At 39.2% G+C, this 23,152-nt stretch overlaps 2 protein-coding genes across 7 annotated transcripts; both read right to left on the bottom strand.

Annotated features, from left to right (window-relative positions):
• Positions 1 to 6,446: 6,446 nt before the first annotated feature.
• Positions 6,447 to 10,081, bottom strand: LOC143464647 (uncharacterized). The gene is made up of 10 exons (XM_076962549.1): positions 9,941 to 10,081; positions 8,372 to 8,531; positions 8,190 to 8,296; positions 7,957 to 8,076; positions 7,745 to 7,828; positions 7,280 to 7,649; positions 6,963 to 7,166; positions 6,722 to 6,896; positions 6,554 to 6,660; positions 6,447 to 6,489 (listed from the first exon to the last, which is right to left on the bottom strand). Exons 2-8 carry the CDS (start codon positions 8,408 to 8,410, stop codon positions 6,840 to 6,842), a joined length of 981 nt encoding a protein of 326 aa, XP_076818664.1. The 5' UTR covers positions 8,411 to 8,531; positions 9,941 to 10,081; the 3' UTR covers positions 6,447 to 6,489; positions 6,554 to 6,660; positions 6,722 to 6,839.
• An 884-nt stretch (positions 10,082 to 10,965) lies between these two features.
• LOC143464646 (major facilitator superfamily domain-containing protein 9-like) lies at positions 10,966 to 22,421 on the bottom strand. Of its 6 annotated transcripts, none has more exons than XM_076962543.1 (16): positions 22,166 to 22,421; positions 21,939 to 22,050; positions 19,254 to 19,437; positions 19,049 to 19,180; positions 16,279 to 16,442; positions 15,462 to 15,822; positions 15,167 to 15,388; positions 14,603 to 14,761; positions 13,372 to 14,452; positions 12,926 to 12,991; positions 12,470 to 12,765; positions 12,137 to 12,307; positions 11,867 to 11,973; positions 11,612 to 11,779; positions 11,288 to 11,550; positions 10,966 to 11,213 (listed from the first exon to the last, which is right to left on the bottom strand). In XM_076962543.1, the coding sequence occupies exons 3-9, from the start codon at positions 19,317 to 19,319 to the stop codon at positions 14,267 to 14,269; spliced, it is 1,290 nt and encodes a 429-aa protein (XP_076818658.1). In that variant the 5' UTR covers positions 19,320 to 19,437; positions 21,939 to 22,050; positions 22,166 to 22,421; the 3' UTR covers positions 10,966 to 11,213; positions 11,288 to 11,550; positions 11,612 to 11,779; positions 11,867 to 11,973; positions 12,137 to 12,307; positions 12,470 to 12,765; positions 12,926 to 12,991; positions 13,372 to 14,266. The 6 variants fall into 6 exon arrangements, with proteins under 6 accessions (XP_076818658.1, XP_076818660.1, XP_076818657.1 ...); XM_076962545.1 differs by having other exon boundaries at positions 19,254 to 19,430; XM_076962542.1 differs by having other exon boundaries at positions 21,939 to 22,421.
• Positions 22,422 to 23,152: the final 731 nt, after the last annotated feature.

Genomic DNA, 23,152 nt, shown 5'->3' with positions numbered 1-23,152 from the left:
GCTTTCTACTTTAGCCAAGGATTATTTGGGACTAACAGCAACATCAGCCCCGTCAGAAAGAATATTTTCAATTGCGGGTAACTTTTATACGGCAAGAAGAAATATAGGCCTACTCGGGCCAGAAACTTTTCGCACCCTAATGTTCATCAAATGCAATCCAACAGTTTTTGAGCAAGTGAAAATGTAAATGCGAACAAAATTTTGTAATTTGTAGTTATCAGGAGCTTCTTTCCTTTTGCATTTATTTTAATTTTACACACCTTATCGCTGGCGCCTTACCGCTATCAGCTTTGTGTATTCGTTTGATTACATTTCATTGCCTGTCTTGTAGCCTATTCGTTGTTAGTCGTTGCCAGTCGCTCAAACTTTTGGTTGTTAACAGTCGCTTAAAAATTTTTTTCTGTGTTTGTATTTTTCAGTACTCATGATTAGGAATAGTTGAAATATTCGAAAACGTTCGAGTTTTTTTTAATTAAAGGGTATTCTACGTATCATGAATGAAACATGAATAGTTTGTGATTGTTGCTAATTACGTCGCTACGGTTTTCAAAGAGCACCTCTCTACCGAAGTTGAATTTATGATTAATCAATTACATGTTTAACAGTAGTTATAATTGTAATTGTAATTGTAATTGTAATTTGATATTTTTAGCACGGAGTAATTGTAATGTAATTGAAACATGTAAGGGAGTAATTGTAATTGTAATTGTAATTGTAATTGTAATTGAACTGAAATAATGTAATTGATCCAACTCTGGTACAGAGCTCGACAGACTCGCTCTTTTTCGCCCGAATCTGCCAAGGCGTGTGTCTTCTCAAACGCCACATTCTGAATTCTCGCGACTTCTTGCAACCTTCGACGGACAACAGGACGATCTCATTTCCGAAGTTCTCACTACTTTCAATGAAGAGAACAAGTTCCTACATTGTCAACTCACGAAGCTGATTGGCACACTCTACAAAGCAGTTGGGAAGATCTTCCCTACTGAGATACTGTCTTCCACTCTTGGACATCAAACCATGGGTTCCAGCCTCGGAGATTTTATGTCCAGAGCAACATGTCACTCTATCAACGGTACCGTCTTACCGTCACTTGCGTACCGCAACGCGTTTAGCCAACGTCCTCTCATCCAATATCGCGATCAAAACGGCCACAGTCAATACGGCCAACTCATCTCAGACAACATTGTCTTACCGGGAGTACATCTGCTGGAATCGTATCGACCAGCTAGAAGTTTTGTCTTCCGAGTTCTGGGACACACTGTCCTTTATCACAACTACACTTTATCGCACGAACATGTGCAGGTGCACCAACTCAATTTACCTTTGTCGGCTATACACATCAACTACAACGCTCCCGACTACGAGAAGATTCTCAACGAGCTACCTGACTCCGACTCGTTCACTGACCTTCAATCGCTGCTCAGCTCTATGTCTGAAGCCAACCTGCTTAAGGAGAAAATGCGACATGTCATAACGAGTCTTACTACTACTGATAAAACTATGATCAACGGCTCCTACGTCGCAGACACATTCGCGCACGCCGCAAAACAAACGTTACTGCTTGCATTGTCACAGATTACGAATCCATTTCTCTCAGCCCTTATATTCATCCTGCAACTCCTTGCCATGATGTGGGCCTTCTTCAATACCATCGGGTTTATCCGATCATCTCCGCAGCATTTGCGGTATGCCAGATCTCTTGTATCCCGTATTCGCGCTGGGCGCCAGCAACAACAGGCACGAGATGCACGTCCACAACACACTCAACCGTCGCCTTTGCTTCGACGTTCTCGTGACCAACCGTCTTCTTCTGGATCTTCCGATGACGCGCCGCCCGCTGTGTCGTCCCGTGATGAGTTCGCGGACACACACACACTTTGAGTTTCATTTTTTTGTATCAACGTGTTTTTCGGTGCCGTTAATGTCTTATGCATGTAGCCTTTTACCATTTCCCTTTGTAGTTGTCGGCGCCGACAATTTTAGTGTATCTCTCGCTTAGTGCATGCGTAATAACCTTCTCTTTGCTGCGTCGCCTTGCCTTGTACTTGTATCGTTACCGATTTTCCATCACATTACCTGTTTACGTTTTTCGCGCATGACCTGCTTTAACCAAACAATAACCCTCCACCCTCTGGTTTCTCCACAGACTTTGCCATCATTACCCTTCCTACCAAACAATTCCACCATGTCGTGGTTCCCGGATTCGACCCCTGACCTTCAAATGGACAGTAAACCGTCGGTTACACAGGCTGCCCCTTCGACGGCGGTTACGTTTATCGACCTCACGATTCCCGATTCACCGGACTCACCGGATGAAACGATGCCCGACTCACCGATTCCCGATTCACCGGATTCACCGGACGAACAGGCAACCCCCGCTCCGCAACAGTCAATCATCAGGCCTGGCGTACATGGCTCTAGTTTCCTCCTTCCCAGGCGGCAGGATTTGGCGGGTTGGAAACAAACAGCATTAAAGCCGGTATACAAACGTTATGAAATATGGGGACCAGATATTTCACCGCAGATCCTGGCATTTCCCGGACCACCGGCCACGTCGGCGGAAGACCTAAGGCTTTGGTTCCAACGACTGGAAGCACTGTTCGGACTGGTTCCGCAAGCTGATTGTGAGACAAGAATCTTTACAATGATAGCAGCCACACCTGCTGTCCATTCAACCGACTTGCTAAGGTTTGTCGGCCTCCTTAGAATCAATATGCCAACAGGAACCCAATTTTACGAACAGTTCAAAAGTTATCTGGAAAGCCTGTTGCTGTCTGAGATTCCGACCAACATGTAATTATTCGGGTATCTGTATATAGTCGTTCTGTGGTTTGTTCACGCCCACAGTTGTTGTAATCAGGATGTCACTTTTTAATTGTCAATTTTTTTCCTTCCGTAGCGGGGGAGGAATGTAGCGGCCTGGGAGCCGCTTTCAATACCGTTATATCAATTGTGGAAACGTATGCGCCATTTAATTATTGAAACATTGTTCATTGATAAAACTGCAGCTAGCATTTAATATTTGGCTGCAGCTGCAACTTGATAAAACTGCAATCGTAATGTAATATTTGGAAACTTGCCCTAAATAACTTTATGTGAAAACGCCGTTTAGTGCGTTACCAGGTGATTTCATAACATTCCAGTTTTAACTGAATGTAATTCCCAGTGCCAACGCTTTGTTTTTATCGTTCACACATTCTGAAATGTTCGTGTATATTGTGTTGAATATTTCCGTTCACATCGCTCCGCTTTATAAACTCGAGCTGATACGCGAGTAAGAGCTCAGACAGAGAGATACTGAATCGTACGAACGCGTGCTACGTTATTCGCGAAATTGTAATTCGTTAAACTTGTTTTAAATGATGAATGTTAAGTTTGTGAATGTATTATAATCGGAACCTGTACAGTTCCTACAATAAAGGATTGCTTCTGATAAACTGTATCTGTTAATCGTAAGAACTTGCGGTTAGTAGACGTAAGGTTAGAGCATTCTAACCGCACGCAACCACGGAGTCAGATCATTAATTCGGCAGGTAAATTAAGTCCGAATAACGTAAGTTAAGACAAGCAGTGACCTCTGCAGGTCTTGTGACTTTATTAGGGGTTATCTCCTTGCAGAAATATAAGTTAAGACGCAGGAATTTCTAAAGAAAACTGCAATTTAAATTTATTGTCACACCCGCTTTAAACGAATTCAGTGAGAAATTTGCAACTGGCTCATTTTCCCGACGACTTTTTCCAAATTTGCTTCAAAGGAAGTGCTAGCAATTCGAAGTCCATTTTCCAATAGACTATTTACTAATTGCTTAACCTTCAATTGCCCTTTCTTACTTATTTAACAGCGTCTACATTTTCCTTGAAATGCACAAGCTAGCCGTTAGGCCCTAATCGTCTGTCTGTGACGCAACAATATCCAACGGTTAGGGTATTGTTGCGTCACAGACATTCAGCCAAGGTTTGATTCAGCACTGCAAGGGGATTGGAATTGATTGCACATAGCAGACTAAACTAAATTAAAACTCGTTTCGCGGGCCACACACCGTTCAAAATTGTCACTTCTCCGCGGGCCGCATATTTTTTCTTTGCGGGCCGCATTTGGCCCGCGGGTTGCACACCCCTGTACTAAAAGAACACCGTATATTTCTACAAGCTACCACAGCATTAGCTGAACTAGCTAACAATGAAGCCACTAGCCAAAGTAACAAGCTGTACCAATTATCCGCTAACAATGACGTCACAATAACATTTTTATTGCATACAATGAAATAAATAACAAACAAGATCACGAATTCTTCTTCAAGAAGAAACGGTACGCTACATAGCAAAAACAATAATAAGAACATGCTAATGTTCGTGTATGGCTTCTATGCGGTATGCCTATGCTGGCTGACTGAGTGCCAAACCGGGACGTTTGGCTAATAAATCGGGACGCCGGGACAAGACGTTAAAAAGGGGGACTGTCCCGGCTAAACCGGGACGTATGGTAAGCCTAAATTTTCTCCGAAATCAATTTTTAGGACGTAAGAAACGAACGCATAAAAACAATGAAAAATGCTAGAAGAAAGTGAAAATTTAACAATTAATGAAAGAAAGTTGAAGAAAGCAAAACACAACGATACAAAAACATTTAACCTTAATTCAAATCAGTTTTTTTTCCTTCCAGCCTTTGTGCCGTTCTAATAAAGGCTGCCACACGGTCTTGAATTTGTTTCGGGGTTTTGTTTGCACAACAAGTTAGGTCCCCCTTCTCTTGCATGCATCCAGACTGCATGTGTTATTGGCCTTAACCCCAGTGTTTACTCAGAGAAGCGCTTTTCCAATTTTCACAAACTTATTGGTCCTTACCCCAAACAAGGATACTTTTTTCCATCTGCGGCTTGCTTTATTGGACTTAACCCCACTGTTCACTCAGGGAAGCGTTTTTCCATACCTCGACAACTCAAATGGTCTTAACCCTACCCCTAAGTAACTTTTTTCAGATAAAGGTAAATTTTGTCAGATGTGAAGGAAGCAATGTTCTCCGAATTCTATTTTTAAGATGGAAGATATGAACGCATAAAAACAATGAAAAATGCTAGATGAAAATTGAAAATTTAACAATTGAATAAATGAAAGAAAATTACAATGAATGAAAGTTGAAGAACGCAGAACACAATGATACAAAAACATTTAAGCCTAATTCAAATCAGTTTTTTTTTTCCAGCCTTTGTGCCGTTCTAATAAAGGCTGCCACACGGTCTTGAATTTGTTTCGGGGTTTTTTTTGCACAACAAGTTAGGTCCCCCTTCGCTAATGCAGCCTTTGCATCCTTGAGGAATATTCTTTCCCCTTTGTGGATTTTTTCGGCAAAGAAACACTTTACTTCAGACAGTTCTTCTTTAGAAAATTGCTTTCATTTTTTCTGAAACACCAAACAGTAACATTAGCTAATACCAGGGTTTTACTTACTTAAATAACTTTCAAAGCTCCAGTTTCTTTGTAACTTATATATTCTGTCACATCGGCTTGTGTAACGGGATTGTCTTTATTTTGTGGCTCGTCCGTAGTTCTCACTTCCTCCGGAGAAGTTAATTCGGAGTGAGGTTCAGAGCTCGGTTGTGACGGTCCTGCACTTGGTTCTGGAAGGACACTTCGAGAAGTTTCGCCTTCCTCCTTCAAGTTTCGCCTTCTTTATCCTTCTACATTGATGGTATCACGACCCTAAAACACAATAATTGCAGTAGTTCCAGTTCAACATTTATGGGACACACAAAGCATTTATTTCTTTGAGGCTGCAATCTTACATAAAGTGATTGGATTGCTTCAAAAGCGACGACTGACTCATCGCATTGGAGCGGATTAATATAGTGCGCCTCCTGCGTCGAAGGCAGGTGCGCCATATGGCCTGCCACCATTTCCCGCTGTTGCGGGTTTTTTGCGCGGATCTGCAAAATAGTATGTGCATTGTCATACTGCAAACACCCAACAGGGTATAAGAAATAGTTACACGTACTACAGTAGATGAGGAAAGCAAACCTGACTGGCTGTGCATTTGCGAACCATGGTCGCTGTAAGTTTCCGGCCCTTTGGCACTGCAGCTTTGCACACGTGCTGCATAGCTTTAGCGGCGTGGGAACTGGAAAATTGCTCCCCGCGCCACTCGAAAACATACTTTTGTTCTTCGCTCACACGGATGAACGATAAAAGGGCTTCCATCACCGGTGGTCTTACTACAATTTGAGCCGGCCCGCAGGTCAGGCCGGTCTTATGATGCAACACCTGTCAAAACTTTGAGTAGTTATCAATCACTTACAAACTTGACAGCCAACAAAATGACCAGCAATACGTACTCGAATCACGGAAAGTCCTTTCTGTCCTTTTTCGGCCGCCTTGGCTTCATTCACCATCATGCCTCTGACCGCACTTGGTCTTTGGGCATTTTCAAACGCCAAAATTGGACTTCCCCGTATACGCGCATCCGCGAAAGTCCTGGATGCTCAACCATGACTGTAGATAATGGAAAAGGCTTTACTGTAAACCCGCTTTACGAGTTTTGCGTCACACTACTTACGTCGCATGTCTTGAAGGCATCTCATAACATATCTTGAATGAAGAACTTTGTTTACATCTTCGGTCCGAATTGCGTTTCTTCTATCGCTCTCCCTGATTTCGTGGCGTCTACAACAATTTTCGGCAACATCAAAGTTTGAACAAAACTTTAAACAAACCAATAACATACCGCTCCTGGAGGCGTCTCCGGTAAAACTCGTTCCACTGCTTTATTCTTATCATAGTTGGTTGAAATTCAAAGCTGCACTCTGCCGCATGCCTCATAGTCAAGAAAATTATGAATGCAACTACTGCGGATTGTGAGCTATGAATGTTGAAGGCTTGCAGCTGCCTTCCTCAAGCAACTGCCAATGAATTCTGTAGTAAACGCAACAAACCACAAATGAAGCAAATTCTACGCAGGTACTTACTTTAACGTGCTTCGCTTGGTACGTGTCCAAGGTGAAAGCTTGCAAATCTTCAAAATTACATTTAGAAACTATTCTTTGCAGAATAGATTTCTGCTTTTCTGCATCAACCAACCGTTTTCCTCCTCCGTACACGGATTGTAGATAACCCGAGAAATTTTTCAAGCAGGCAGTCCAGGAAAAAGTGGGACTCTTTGGTTCAGGCGACTGAACAGACAATAAGTGATATAACAATACACATACAACTAAAAGCGCATCATGTTCTTGAAGCACTTCTTCTCTTTAAATATTGCTACATACATGTCTAGACAAGCAATTACCTTTGCTGTATTATCACGTCGCCGTTTATCAAGCGACATTACTAGCTCCTTCACTTGTGCGTCATCCTTATGTTTCGCACCTTTCAGGTGTTTCACCAGATGCTTTACATATTTATCGCATAAGGGGCATTTGTCCTTGCCTTCACGAGAGAATTTATAATTTGCCTTTCTTTTGGAGTCAGGCTTCTTCCGTTGCACCTCCTCTGCAGCATTTTCCTCCGCGTCACCTTCCAACCCGTCAGATTGCCCACCATCTACCAGCAACCCATCATCATCCACCACCATCTCATCTTCTTTTCTCTCCGACACTTCTTGCCCTGCTGCCTCTTCCATCTCTTGTTCTGATTCCTTTTCGATACTTTTCCTTTCGCTTTCATCATAAAACAAAGCATTTTAAGTCATCACAGTTTACATAGAGCATGGTAATTTTTAAAATCTCGCATAAGTTCAAGCCATTTTACTCACAGACTACTGTCGATTCTTTCTAGCATTACTTTTGCCACAATTTCTCTCGCTGCTACGGCTTCGGCCGTAGAGTCGCTGAGGTTCCTAAAACGGCAGACGTAGAAAAACTTACCAAAAATTGCAAATATTGTCAATTAAAATAAGAATTTAACTCAAATTCTGTCCGTATACATAAAAACAAACAATCTGAATGCTAACGTTAACGGGCTTACTTATAAGCAGAACTCAACTCCTGGCCAAACTCGCCAAAACTCTCGATTGCGGCTTGGCCGAAATTAGACTGTTGTAGGTCTTTACTTTTTATCCCATAATCACGGCCTTCTTGAACTGATCTGCAAAAAAAACTTTTCACCTTTTTCTTCTGCTAACTGGCACAGAGTTTAAGGAAAAAATCTGTATGAATTTGTGTCAAGAACAGAGTGAAAGAAAAAGTGAAAACTCTTACCTAAACCCTTGCACATACGTTCTCATTTCCTTCTGCCGAGTTTCAAAATACCCAGGGCTTGTAACATGAAAGTTTTTCGGAATTTTTCTTCTTTTTCTTTCAATAATCTGCAAAATAAAATAACAACATTTTATAACTTGTTAATCAACAGAATTTACAAAACGAAAAATCAAACTACGAACTCTTTTGGGAAGCTTTGAGGGACTGACAATGGTTTCCATGTCGTCATTGGACGACGAGCTGGATAGCCCTGGATGGAAATCCCTGTCCAAGTCACTGTCGTCGACAGGACTTGAACTATCATCAGCGACAACAACGTTTTTAACCGGAAACAACTTCTCTCTGCATGGAGACGCCATATCAAATTTTTAAAACATGCAAAATACGGCATGGACTTTACAAAGCCTCGAGTTCACTTTTGAAATGTAAAAATCTTTGACCACCTCCATGACGAAACACGGGAAATAGGCTACTCCTAAGCCAAACGTCCTAGCACTGGAAACTAAGAGATATACTGCTATCACGAGAATGCATAGACAACAAAATAAGAAGCATCTTGTTCAATACGGCAGAGGAAAAATGCTTAACCCAAGCAAGGAGGAAAAATGCAATATGTAGTAACTTAAAAAATCCTAACCCCAACGACTTGGGGTTACGACTTTTGCGGTGTCGAAAACTGGAAAAATGTTTCTCATTCTTGTTCGCTATGTTATATGCGTCAGGTTAAAGCAAAACCACTCAAATTTAGTTATGTTTAAGATCGTCACAGTGTGCGTCGGCAACGCGAGTTTGGTTGAATTTCTTTGAGTAGAATTTGTGTTAGAGCACTTTATGTTTGAAAAATACTTCGTGTTCAGAATGCTCTATGATCTCTACATGACCTGATTTCGACAAGCAGAGTCGTCAAAATTTAAAATGGATTTTTACACCTTGAAATTAACTACACTTATTCTTACAATAATGTTTGCCCTCTGGCCAGAAGGACGTTCCCCTACGCCCTAGAATAAAGAAGATATAGTCACCCTAAAATTTCAGGGTTAGAACTTAATGACAGGTCGTATCTGGCAATATGACTCCATTTATTTGAGGGGTTACGGTTAAGGGTGAAGCACCCTTAAAATTGAGGGTTAGTATCGTAGGAAATGGTGTCTGGACAAGTTCTCCATCGACAAACTGTATTTTGAGGCATTGCAATTCCATATCGACCGAAATGGTACGCGAACCTTTTTAATGGGGTCGGCTTTTTCTGATCGTCAGAGCTGTCAATTTGAGTGTCGAAGTTGTTAGGCTTACTGCTTGTTTGCATTATGGCCGGAAAGATAGTTCCTTAGGCTCTAAAATAAAGACAATACCGGTTTCTAAATCTTCAGAGTTAGAACTTAATGACCGGTCGCATCTGGCAAAATGACCCAATGTATTTGAGGGGTTAGGGTTAGGGGTGAAAGCGCCCTTAAAATTGAGGGTTAGTATCGTAGGAAATGGTATCCGGACAAGTTCTCCATCCTGGAACGGTGTGTAGGGGCATTGGGAAACCATATCGATCGAAATCACACAGTACTTTTCCAATGGGCCAATTTGACGTATTAATTGTAAAAGTCTTGGGGTTAAGACTTTTTGGTTTGTCATACCACGAAAAATGTTCCCTTACGTGCACTTTGTAGATTATTTCCTTATCCTTTACTTTACTTAGAAATATGTAAATATATATGCTATATATTACAATATACTAAAATGTTTAGAATAGTACTTACCGAGAAACTATAATGAGCGAAAGTAGCTTTCCTTTTCCTCTTTCTAGAGCAGTGCTTCTCAAACCGGGCCACTTGGCTCACTAAAGGGGGAATTTTTAATTCCAGGGGGGGAATTTTTAATTCCAGGGAGGAAATTTTCTCCATGGAGGAATTGGGGACGAAAAACTGTATATAAAAAAAACTTTAATTTTCTAATTTTATTTGTAACAGAAAAATCCTCTCGGAGAGGTTGTTTAGATGTCTACAATAGTGCGCGAGGACAAGCTCCTTAACTGCAGTGACTGACGTTATAAACGTGTCTGTTTGGTTCATAATGGCTATTGTTTTCTCTTTATTGTTAGTAAGGTACTTATAGAACTAGCTAGTAAGCTAGTGATGAAAAAAAGAGGAACACACGATATTTGCGGAGACCTTCGAGCAAAACTCACACGCTCTTCTCCTCGATTTTCTTTATTAACTTCTCAACATGAGGCTCACGGTTCTCACTAACAATGAGCAACGATTTGTTTGGTTATTTTGTAAGAAGTTTCTTTTGCTATTTTGAATTTTATTCCTGAGATAAATCTTCAAAAGACATCATCCAGGGACAATATTCAGATAGTGTCAAATTTTGGAAATTATTTTTTGTGATTTTTTGGGGGGGAGGAATTGACGGTGTTTTGGTTGGTAAGGGAGGAATTGGAAAAACTGTTCTAGAGGGTGTTGAAGATGTGCTGGGGCTCTCCTATATTATTAAAAGAACTTTTGGTATATCAAGCAAATTTCTACTTTTCATCTAAATATGTGTGACTACTACATATATATTTTATTAACCCATGCTTGATTGATGCATGCATTGGACACATAAAGCACATGGAGTGACATGAAATGATATCAATAAAACCATAGTTCATTGTGAAGTCGTAACTAAATTTTAACTTACTGGCAGCTTCGAAAGACCTGCTACACTAGAGAGGTTATTTATAAAACAAAAATTGCAAAACTGCCACGATTGTTTTTTAACAGATTGTTTCAAGTAATTTACCTGCTGCAGAACAACACGGGGCTCAACTATTTTTTCCCGGACCGATTTTTGTGGGCCACCGTCTTTGTTTCGGCGAATTTGTAATGTTTTTTCTCTTTCTGCTAATCAGATTCCTTCAGCAGATGGGCTTCTTGCAGCTGACGAACCTTCTTCTGATGAAACGTCACCAGCTGGTGCAACTCGTTCAGCATATGGGCTTCATTCAGTTGATGCGGCTATTGTTTCGGTGCCACCAGCCGAACTGCACGACTGCGATTAAAAAACATAATTCATATTTTTACGAACAACCATTTGCTTGGAGGAAGCGTGTGTTCACAACAAACCTGTCATTGACAAGAAATTGTTTCGTTGCCAAGAATAGAAATTGTAATCGCTGTAAATTTTCCGCGACCTCCGGCCAACTTCCACACCCGCTGTATTGCTTCTGCTGCAGCGGAACTTGAAAGATTTTTTTTTCCTTTATGGGAAATACAATCTCACAACCTTCGCCGTTGAACCGGACAAGGTTGTCAAGCCCCTCCTTCAACCAGCCGGGCATTACAATTGTTGCATCCCCATATCTTGAGAATGTTTTGTGATCGCGCACCTGCATTAAAAACATCCATTTTTAATAGTTTTCTACATGAAAGGAGAATGTGGTGACTTACACAAATAATTAATCCATCGTCCTTTCCTGGTCCGGCAGCCATGTATAAGCTCTTCCACGAGCATGTTGCGGACTGCACTTGTCCGCTGCGAGTTTTCGATTATCAGATAGGCCATGAGGATTTACCCGTGGGCTCTTCTCACCTCGGCTCCGGGGTCGTTTTCCCAGACTGCATGTTTGTAGAATATAGTGAGTTACCCTTTCAACGAAAAATGAAATAATGTAAAAATATCAAACAACTGTAACTGTCATTTACGTTTTGTGGTTAGCGCAGCTTTATGAAAAAGTGGATTTTTCTTCACTCTATTCACTTCTGCTGGGTCCAACGCATTTCTGCGATCAATCTCCTTAATAACTCGCCTCCTAGAAAACACAAAAATTTTAGGTAATCAAGAGTGGTTAACAAACGTATATTTATTAACATGGAAGTAGTTTTACTTGCAATAACAAAACTAGTTTTCAGATACCAACACGAGTAAAGTATCCAACAGTTTAAAGGTTATATGTAGGCGGTGCTTGTAATCACCTTTTTTTTAAATTTTCTGTAAGATGCCCTTCTATTCTTCAAGTTAATAAGGGCCTCCCCCACATTGAAGGTCAATGGCAGCTTCTTCATTAATGAAAAGTTGAGGAAGCTCGTCATGGCATTAGAGTGGGATATGAATGTTGACGGAGTCTTATTTTCCTTTTGTAATTTCTAAAATACAGCAAGATGGTCTCCTTTTATTTTTAAATACAACTAAATTTGCTAAGACTTTGTATATATACATTCTTTGAGTATATTACGTAGTGGATTCTATCTGTAGTATATCCAAAGAATATTGTATGTAACTTATCAAAATTAACATTACGTCCTAACCTGCACATGTTTCTCTGTATATGTGTCCAGGTTAATGGACTCCAACGTTTTGAAATCACAATCTTTCATTATATTTTGCATAAGTGATACTTTATCTTGGGCTACCCGTTCTTCGTGTCTCCTTTGCGTCGGGTTGACCAGCGTGACACTTGCCACGTAGGTGTCTCACGAGGCCATTCCAAGAAGTCAGTCGCTTACCGCAAAGTTCGCACTCAAAATCACCTTCCCCATAATGTTCTTTATCGTACACGACTTTGCAGTGGCGCGAGATATTCGAATTCATGACACCACAGTATCTACAACAATTACTACCACCATTATGTCGTTGGTCTTGGACATGTTTGGCTTTTGTTTTATTTTACACATAATAATCAAACACAGTATTGAAAAGTTGAAATATTTCAAATTATCTTCCTTTCATACTTGAAAGTTGGCAGAAATTATAATAGAACTTACGGACACTTTTTCTTCGGTCTAATCCGTTTCTTTTTCTCAGGTTTCACATCGCTTTGTTCGCTTGATCTGGAAAAAGTTTTTAAATTTTGATTGTTTTTTGCAATTAGTTGAGAGGCCATACCGGGCTTTGTTGTGAACTTTTGCGAAACACTGGCTCCCAAGCTTCAAATCGCATAATCACCAACTACATTTTAACTGCGTAATAGAAAAGGCAAGCACATTAGGTGCCAGACGCTCATCTCTCGTTATTTCAATGAAAATGACTTTTTTCAACTTTTTTCGTGTTACATCAGACCTTTCCAAAATGTTCAGAGTAAAGGAAATGAAAGGAAAGTTCGTAGGAAACAAACAATTTTAAAACCTATCCCAGTCCATATGTTTAAATCTATTGCTATACTTTTGGAAACCATGCAAGGCTTACACAAGAAAACACAGGAATTACTTACTTTCTAGGAGATTTTTTTGTGAAAGGAACTCTTTCTTGGTTGATCTGCAATTATCACTCATTCACACGCTACCTAACATGTAACATAGCTAATGCAACTTAAACGCTTTTTGTCCTCAAACAGTGTAAACTTTGGCAGCTATTCATCAGTAGACGACCAAAGGTCATGGGAAGAGAACTACAAGTAATAAAAAGAGACAGGTCACACGGTTTGACAAAAAGAATACGATAACAAAGTGCAAGAATCAAAAGTGGAAAATGATTAAAACCACAACCGGAGACAGGAAAAGGCAACGATCCAGAATGTTACCAATTTTAGACTGCATCTAAATTGAAATGAAATAACTCAAAAACGCGATAAACCAGAACGTGTATAAAATGGAAAATCGTGAACAACACTAAACAAACAAGAAGTCCCTTTTTTACTCGTATACGAATTACCAGTATGCTTATAATTGAGAAGTTGTACACACGAGGCAGGATGAGAAAGACAGGATGTAAAAATTTCCTCGTTTGGAGAGCCATATGGGCTTTATGCAAACACTGAAGTAAAATTCGATCACGTTGTAACGTATGAAAGACATATTTCGCAAACACTGCATAGTAAATATATTTCACCTGATTTAGAATAATATACTGCTAAATGTAATGCAATCAATCACAGTCGGATAAGATTTAAGCAGAGAGATGCAATGAAAACAATTACAAGCACGATGCAACATGGTGGAGTAATTAATTTAACATTAAAACAAAAAATAATCAGGAGGTAAGAAAATACAAGCTCATACACTTTGGTGGTCAAATCGAAACCTTTTAAAGTTCAGGAAAGAAAAATAATCGATCGAGCAGATTACACCAAACAAAACCACTCAAATGCATCCAAACATGGAAATATTTTATTCCTGTGACCGCTTCAGGCAATAAACTTTGGAGTGAAAAACCCACAACCCAATGATCGAGATGAAAGTGGCAAAATATGCAGGAAGAGCAAAAGAAACCTCTTGCAGCAAACCAGCCATAATCGGGCCAGCTGACCTTGCAACTGAGACCATTGATGAACTCATTCCCAGCAGTTTGCCGACCTTTTTATAATTGTAAACAACTGCAGGGTAAATTGCAACAAGAAAGATATCAAACACTAATTCCAATCCACAAACTTTACAACACAGTATAATATCGGAAACAAAACTTTTCATGCAATGATATAATTAGTATTAATCCGCGCATTGTACCTCGTTTGGGCGTGCCACCTTTGTTGTGAGTGCTACTTCACATGCACGGGAGGTTGCAGTGCCTATGGTGAGCACCACCAGACTAACCATTAGAAAAGGAATGCTTGGAGCAAGCGTAACGAGCAATAACCCAACCACAACAAAAACAATGGCGTGCATCTGTGGAGTGATGAAGTGCAGAACATTTACGAACGATCATGACCATAGAGTCACGTTTCCATCCACAATATTCCACTCGCTACCTCATTGTTTAACGCACAACAAATGGCCTCACTACAGTTATTTAATTTTAATCGTTTATTGGTATGATCATTATTCATACGCAATGAATGCAAACCTTGCAAAAATGACTTATCTATCAAATAATATGACACCGTAATGATATTTATGGTTACCAGTTATCACTCATCAGCATGTCTGTCTTTATTTGTGAAATAATGTAAAGCTTTCCCTGTTTAGAATAAAACATTTCTACAAAGTTCACATTCCCAACTATGTATGATGTTATTAACCTATACTTTGGATAAATTAAAAATATGGAATAGCCCCAAATCTCAGTGGCACCTGCAGTTTCTCTTCATTCCCTGCATAATATTTGTGATCAAACAATGAACTGACAGAGAAGCCAACAATGAAACCAACAAATCCATTGTATGAGATGAGAACGCTGATCCAAGCTGATGACATATCAGGGTAGAAATGCTTCAGGCCAAGTACAAATGATGAGCGGTAAAGAATCACAGCAAAGGATAAGAGAAGTCTTGACAGCAACAAGCTCGCATGCACCTGGAAATTCATAGTGAAGTTAATTAGTCATGCAAAGAAGCAAAAGTTAGCTGACTTGTGTGGCCGCACTTACATTCCAATTAATTTTTCGGAGTTCTTGGAAGAAACCTCCCAGATTCTTGTCAGAACTGTTGCCATCATGTGTTGCATTGATGACATCATAATCATCATGTGTTGCAGTGATGACATCATCTTCAACATCTTGCCTAGCTTTTGGGTTCAACCAATGAGCAAGTCGCACAATGCAGAAGTTCAAAGCAAACAGACAACCGCAAAGCACGAAACAAATTGGAATGGTTTTGTCAAGTCCAACTTTGTTTGAAATTAGTCCAGATATGGAGGGTCCAATAATAACGCCAATACTTGATAGCGAATTAAAAAACCCGATGACCTTGGTTCGTTTCGATGCTAAAGCGGCATCGGCCAAACAGTTTCTAAAAAATGACATGACACTAATTTTCATAAGAGCAAGTCATGTAACTTTGGTAAAGATGAAACAGATTTGCGAAAACAAACTGTTGTAAATAGCACAAGTGTAAATATACTCAATGTTCAAGCTGCGTCATTCATGAAACTGACATGTTTCAGACTCTTACAAAATATGTGTAAGTCTGCAATTACACAGTATTTCAACAAATACGTGATTAATTAAAAAGAAAAGATCTTGTCTTTAAAAAATTTTCCTTTTCATAAATACAGATTGAATATACTTTTTTGTACTATAAGCAACTTTTTAGCTTAAGTCATCTGAGCAGAACAAATAATTAATTATAGTAATGAACTGCAAGCGCTACAGTTGCCCAAAAGATATGCTCATATTATATCGCAGCAGAAATATGGCACTAACAATAGATTTACTGAATTTAAATTATTCCTTAATAATATCTTACCGACAGAGGTCCTGTGTATGTTTGAACATGCCCAGTAATACCCTCGCAATAAGAAGAAAAAATATTTCATTGTTAAAAAAAGATGATGACAAGTATACTGCGGATGACAAGAATAAACATCGAAGAAGAACTGAAATTCGCCCATCCCTGTCCCCTAAATGACCCTGTAAGTAAATTTCCAATAAGTTTGGGATTAAAAGTTAAAAGGCATTAAGGACCTGGGGAAAAAGTGGGCAAATGTTAGGACTGTTAATTCAATATCTGCATAAGTGAGGTAAACTACAGTAGTGCTGGCAAAACACTTACTGTAGGTGGTCGGACGATTCAACCCACAGACGATTCAACCCAGGACCATTCAACCCAGGACCATTCAACCCGCGGACGATTCAACCCGCGCACGATTCAACCCAGGACCATTCAACCCGCGGACGATTCAACCCGCGGACGATTCAACCCGCGGAAGATTCAACCCGCGGACGTTTCAACCCGCGGACGTTTCAACCCAGTACCATTCAACTCACGGACGTTTCAACCCAGTACCATTCAACCTAGGACGATTAAAACAACGGACGATTTAACCCGCAGACGATTAAACTCAGGACGATTCTTATGGCTTAGGTTATTACCAAGTTACTTTGTAGCCAATTGTAAGCTTAACATCGGACAGTCTAGACCAGGGGTCGGGAACCTATGGCTCGCGAGCCAGATATGGCTCTTTTGATGACGGCATCTGGCTCGCAGATAAATCTAAGCTGGCATTTCTTAGCTCGATTGTTACGAATAAAACTTTTCTGTTATGTATTTGTAGTTTTGTAATTTCTGTAGCCTACCATGCAGCACCAGAAATCGCATTAACAGTAATTAGCATGTTATTAAAGAGTAAATTCAGACATTTACCGTTGTCTAAAATTGTTGGTTTTGCTTAAAAATGCACACGTTAGTTGCATTAAGTGTTGAAAAATATTATATGGCTCTAACGGAAATAAAATTAACAATATGTGGCTTTCATGGCTCTTTCGCCAAAAAGGTTCCCGACCCCTGGTCTAGACTCTAGAGTTAGGCCATCCTGAACAGGCATGTACATTATGGTTAACGGTTATGGCGCCATCGCAGTCGTACCGTATTTTGTTAAGGTACCATAAAAATTTAAAAGTGCACAATGATAGATCTTGTTCATCGTGCAAGTACCACACTTCCCACTATGGTACACCAGGTCTTCTGAACAGGAGCACAAAGGCATTACAGCAATAGAGCATTACTCGATATCGAATACTGGCTTCATTATGTTGCGTCTAGTGCTCAATTCAATCGTCCGCGGGTTGAATAGTACTGGGTTGAAACGTCCACTGGTTGAATCGTCCGCGGGTTGAATCGTCCGCGGGTTGAATCGTCCACGGGTTGAATCGTCCGCGGGTTGAATCGTCCTAGAACCCTTACTGTAAGTAGAGTAACATTTAACAAACATTTAGGTAATTTAGATATTAGCCTACAACACAAAATGAACTATAGATATAGCGTGGAGATTCACTATATGGCTGTAGTGTCGGCTTAAACATCTAATTCAGGGTTTTTTTAACTGGGGGACATGGCAATAATGTGGCACAATCGTAATAATATTTTTAAAATTTCGATACTGAAATGTGTCAATTATTAGGTCATAAGATTCAACAATTAGGCTGCTACATATGTACCATAACTGAAGTTCAGACCAGTTAGAAAACACTACTAGGCCTACCATGCTATACTACTGGCTATGGAGTAAGAAGTGGTATGATAGGCAAAGTGCTTTAGTAGTAAACCACGATGTGTTAGTCTCGTAACGGTTGCCAGCGCGACTGCGTAAGAAATCTGTTGTGATTTTTATAGCCCCCTATGCTGTGAAGAAGTTATTCGTGCTGACTAAAGCCAACATCAGCCAATATTAAAGCCATAAAGTAAAGTGAAAGTGGCTTTTCTACACTTGCTAATGTAAAGACAAAACCTAGGAACAAACTTGACTGTGAAGCCGACCTAAGATGTGCATTATCTTCTACAAAGCCTCAAATTAAACGTTTGGTTTCCCAAAAACAACTGCATCCTTCACATTAATGAAAGTTAATTGAAAATAAATTGTTGTTTAGTTTAATTTTTTTTATTTTGCGATGAAGTGGGGCGCGGAATTTTAGGTAATGTCAAGAGGGGTGTCTCAAACAGTTTAAGAACCTCTCATCTAATTAATAAATTTATTTTCTACTGTCTTCGAAAATAATTGAAATATGTTTCTCAATCCAGCTTTGTTCCACCAAGGATTAGTTATGCTCACATTTACGAGCAGTCAATGATACAATGCATAATTAAACAAACAAAATGCTTCCAGGGGAAGAAGAAAAAGTGCCAAAGTAATCTTACCATCAAATTATGCAAAGTCAAATTAAGTAAACTAGCAAACATTAGGATGTATACAATTCTGTGAAGACCGGTCCGCAAAATAATGTCCGACTTAAACTGGTACATAGTGCGAAAAAGGTTGCGGAACCCTGTCCCAAACAAACCAGAGAATTTATTCAAAAACAATATGTGTTGAAGTTAGACTTTCGTAAAACACTTGCAGTTATTTGTTTTAGAAGAACGCTTGTCATATATGAGGTCTAATGCAGCTTAATCAAGCTTCAATAGACATCAACACCACTTGGTCTCAACACCTGTCAAGGCTGTCATATACAGCATTCTCCAGTTGAAAGTAAAATGATTATTCATGTAGCGGTGAGAACATGATAAAATTTCCACTTACAATCCAAGGACTTGAAAAGAGTTGAGTAGCACCATATATTGAACCAAATAAACCAACAACACTTGGGCTAAATCCCAGATTTTCTACATGCAGGGGTAGAAGTGGCACTATCATGCTCGCTGCCATAAGGTCCTGGAAAAAAATCAACAATTTAACTATAGGTCTTGATATCATCATCACATTGCAAACTTAGGTAATGTCTCACCACAAAACCGACTAAGTAAAACCAATAAAATGCAATATTTGTCTTCTCTGGAATGTGATGTTCCATGTTGTGCGTAAGGTCATTTCCAAAAAAACCCACAGTGTATTTTCATGAGGTTTGGGAAAAACAATCAACAGAAAGTGGTTGGTTTTAATCCAGTTTAATCAACTTGCCCATCTGAAAACTGCAAAGTTTAGCCTTGTCAGTCTCCATAAAATTAGCATATGTGGTCAAACGTCCCAATTAGGCGCAATTTTTTGGGAACTTTCTAATTACAAGTTAGCTTGTGCATCAACTTGCAATAAGTCACACTTGGGTGGAAGATGGTACCTACCTATACTTAGTAATAATAAAAGTTTTAAGTAACAGCAACCACTTTTCGTGTAATTAGTAATTTGCACTGCAATTTTATTTCGGGCCAAAACATCAAATTAGCCGCACTGGTCCGCTAACAGACGTGGTGAGTGTAGATGTTAAAAAAACGATTCACTCGATTTGTTTCACGAGGAAAGTGTCAAACAAACGAGACAGACGATGCACAACTAAATACTATAACGTACAACTACTCTCGGTACTTAACTAGTGACTGAAAACTGAAAATAATGAAAACAAGTGAGGCGTAACACCTGATAAAAAAGAAAAAAAGCATCCATAAATAATAAATAGCATTAAGATTGCTGCAAAACGTTGCAAAGCAAACAAACAACAACACACGAGCTATTAATATCAAAAGCTACGTTGCCACCTTTAGTCTATTTATAGACTTGACATCATTGAATTCACCCTTCACTGTAACAAATACGCCACTTGCTTCCTTTCCCCCCCCCCCCCCCCCCCGGTTCTATCCCCGAGGGACCTCTGATATGTTGCAGATAGAAAAAAATGTATATCGCGCTGCAATAATGAGGTTTGCCTTCTTTAGTGAGGTTTTGTTTTGCTGCATAAACAAGTTTACCCGGTGTCTACCTGGCAAATCTAACTTTTGCGTAAAATGCTTCCATTCATGTTATAATTAACTGCAATACTTCCGCAATTCCCTTTACCTTCAGAAATTTATCAACAGCATTTTTCATGTCCTCATCGGTCCACTGTATTAGTTTTTTTGTGGAACCCTCCGGTATATTTCAGTTTAAACATTCATTACTAAATTCTGAAATTGCTAGCCTAGACTAAGTGTCTCCCCTAATCTCGATTAAGCCGAAAGTCCGTAACGATACTCCAATAACTTCTCTTTTTGCGGTCACCACGATTATGATATCATCTTTTGCATTCCAATCGATAGAGTTTTTATTACTCACCACACTGAAAGTGAAAATGATAAGGTTGAGTGATTTTGAAGTTATAAGGCAGCGGTGGGCAAACTTGTTCAGTGAAAGAGTCACTTGCGGAAAACTATAAACACCAGCGAGCGGCAAAATCAGTAATGATTGTCAATTTTGTTATTATATTATTAGTAGCCATTTTGGGATTTTTACTTTTCAGCTAGAAGACCCATAACAAACATGTCGGCGAGGCGCACTTTGACCACGTTTGCCATAGAGTATAGAATCTATACCTGAAAACAATGTCGGATTCTATGTCTAGTGTTACGTCATAAACGAAATGCTGGCTTAAATAAAGAAAAAATAGACAGAAACGTTCATAAACGGTACTCTTGGTAGCCTTTACAATTTTTTTGGAATTTTACGAAATAAAGATTTATATTTTAAAAGACACCAAAGAAAAATAGGAAAAAACTTCAGTCACGCGAATAGATGTCTCAAGACCACTTATTGCTTTCTTCAGTACAAACCGCAAAATACATAAATACAAAAATACAACCAAAGCCAAACGCACATTATTGCTTCTAACTCTGAAGAAGATTTGAAAATGTTTTACTTGTGATCGAAGACTAAAACCTTCCATTAGAAAATAAAATTAAAACTTTTTAGAATTTACAAGCATAGAACGTCCCACAACAAAGTTCAGACAGCCAATGCGAAACATGTTATTGGCCTAAAATCAATAGCCTGACAAAATACGTTCAGATGAGAAGGTCAGAACACATGCAATGAGCTTATTTCTAGCATATGGTTAGATGAAAGATAGGTCAACAATTACATAAAAGACAATAATTTATTTTTTGCTTGTTTTTTATAATGACCGGTGCGCATTTTTTGGGAACAAATCAGTGTGCGCCCGATTTAGGATGTTTGTCCATATATCTTTTGCGTTTGAGAATATTTAAGTTAAAGAGCACACTAAATTATATAAAAACTACCTATTAAACTTATACGGCATCAAAATCTTTATCCTTGGACTGAGGAAAGTCTTAGCATGACTCGGCGATATTTTGTTATCATTCATGCCCAGGCTACTAAGCTTGTTTTTGCGCACTTCAGCCATAAAGACACACAATTTTTGTTTTATAATTTTAATATAATGTATTGCTCAAATTTTAAACTGTTCACCAGAACACGGATTTTTTTTATTTATTATTAGAACCATTAATTGACCTTGTTTGTTTGTTAAAATTCAGCGTTAAGAAAAAAAAGTAGCAGATTCTTTAGTACAGCGAGTGCAGCCCTGCTGGACCAGTCTGGATTTTATGGCAAGTTTTGCCGAGATCTGCTAATTCTGGTCTGTAAGTGTTTAATGTCTAGCCTAGCATTCAATTATTCAATCTTTCACCGCTATTATACATACCTAGGTCATCCACTTGTAACTATAGATTTTTCAAACACCATCAAAAAACCTTTTGGGCCGGATAAATTTTAATCGATTCTCATCAAAATTTGGCCAATCACTATGACTAGGCCTAAATAGATGAAGACAGCCGTGCTCATTTGTCAGTTTTTGATGATTCTAAACCTTTTAGATATATTATTTAGGTATATAGATATATATACTGTACCCTACTGCCTATACTATACCTATACTGCTAAGCTATAGCCATTAAGTACAATATTTTGCGTGGTGATTTTAACCAAAGTAGCTGGGTGTGCAAGCGCTTATGGACCAAAAAATCTCCGGTGTGCACATGACATACTCTGCAGGCTGCAGGGCCTTAATGACGTCAGATTTTATACACCGTATTTTCTTGAATAGAAACCGCCCTCGAATAGAAACAGCAGAAGACAATGCTTAAATCGCTTCGGTGTAATAAAAAGGCTGTCATTGAGAGCTTGCACATGCAAAAAAAAGCAGTTGTCACATTACAGTAGTGATCGGATAGCGTAGTAATAGAATAAAACTTTTTTGTCAAAAAAGAGCACAGAATTTTATTGTCATCTAATCAACACTACCGGTACTTCATGTACTAACAATAAAAGCCGCCTTCGAATAAAAGCCGCCCTCGAATAGAAGCCGCACAAAACCTTCAAAAATAAATAATAGTAGCCACGGTTTCTATTCAAGAAAATACGGTAGCTGGGACCTAGCGTAGTATACAAAGGAATCCTGCACTTTTATACTAGGCCACTAAAGCTAACTCCAATAAAACCTTACACAGCTAAATTTAACTCTTTGCATACTCATAATTAGTTGTCCATATAGGCTATATTTAACAACGGGCTGCGTGACCTATATAACGGTGAAATAGTCACTTCCTATTAATTTTAATCTCCCGGGCAATAAGCAAATTTTCCAATCTGGCGTTGAGACCAGTCACAGTTCGTCAATACCGGTGCAGTTCTATAACCGGGGAATTACCGTAGCATTTGGCTGGATAGAAAGTTTCTGGTTTTATGCAGATTGTTGCTAATAAAACGGCATGAAAAAAAAGAAAATGTGCGTTTTTAGACCAAACAATTTACTTTTCATTTTGGTCCTCTGTAACTAGAGTTTGAGAAAAGCGATTTTAGTTCCAGTATGAGGCAGGCTTAAACATGTTCACTTCACATGCAGCTACCAGCGATCCC

The sequence above is a fragment of the Clavelina lepadiformis genome, chromosome 7, assembly GCF_947623445.1.
Source record: "Clavelina lepadiformis chromosome 7, kaClaLepa1.1, whole genome shotgun sequence".
NCBI classification, from domain to species: Eukaryota; Metazoa; Chordata; class Ascidiacea; order Aplousobranchia; family Clavelinidae; genus Clavelina; species Clavelina lepadiformis.
This window is presented reverse-complemented; position numbering and strand designations above follow the sequence as displayed.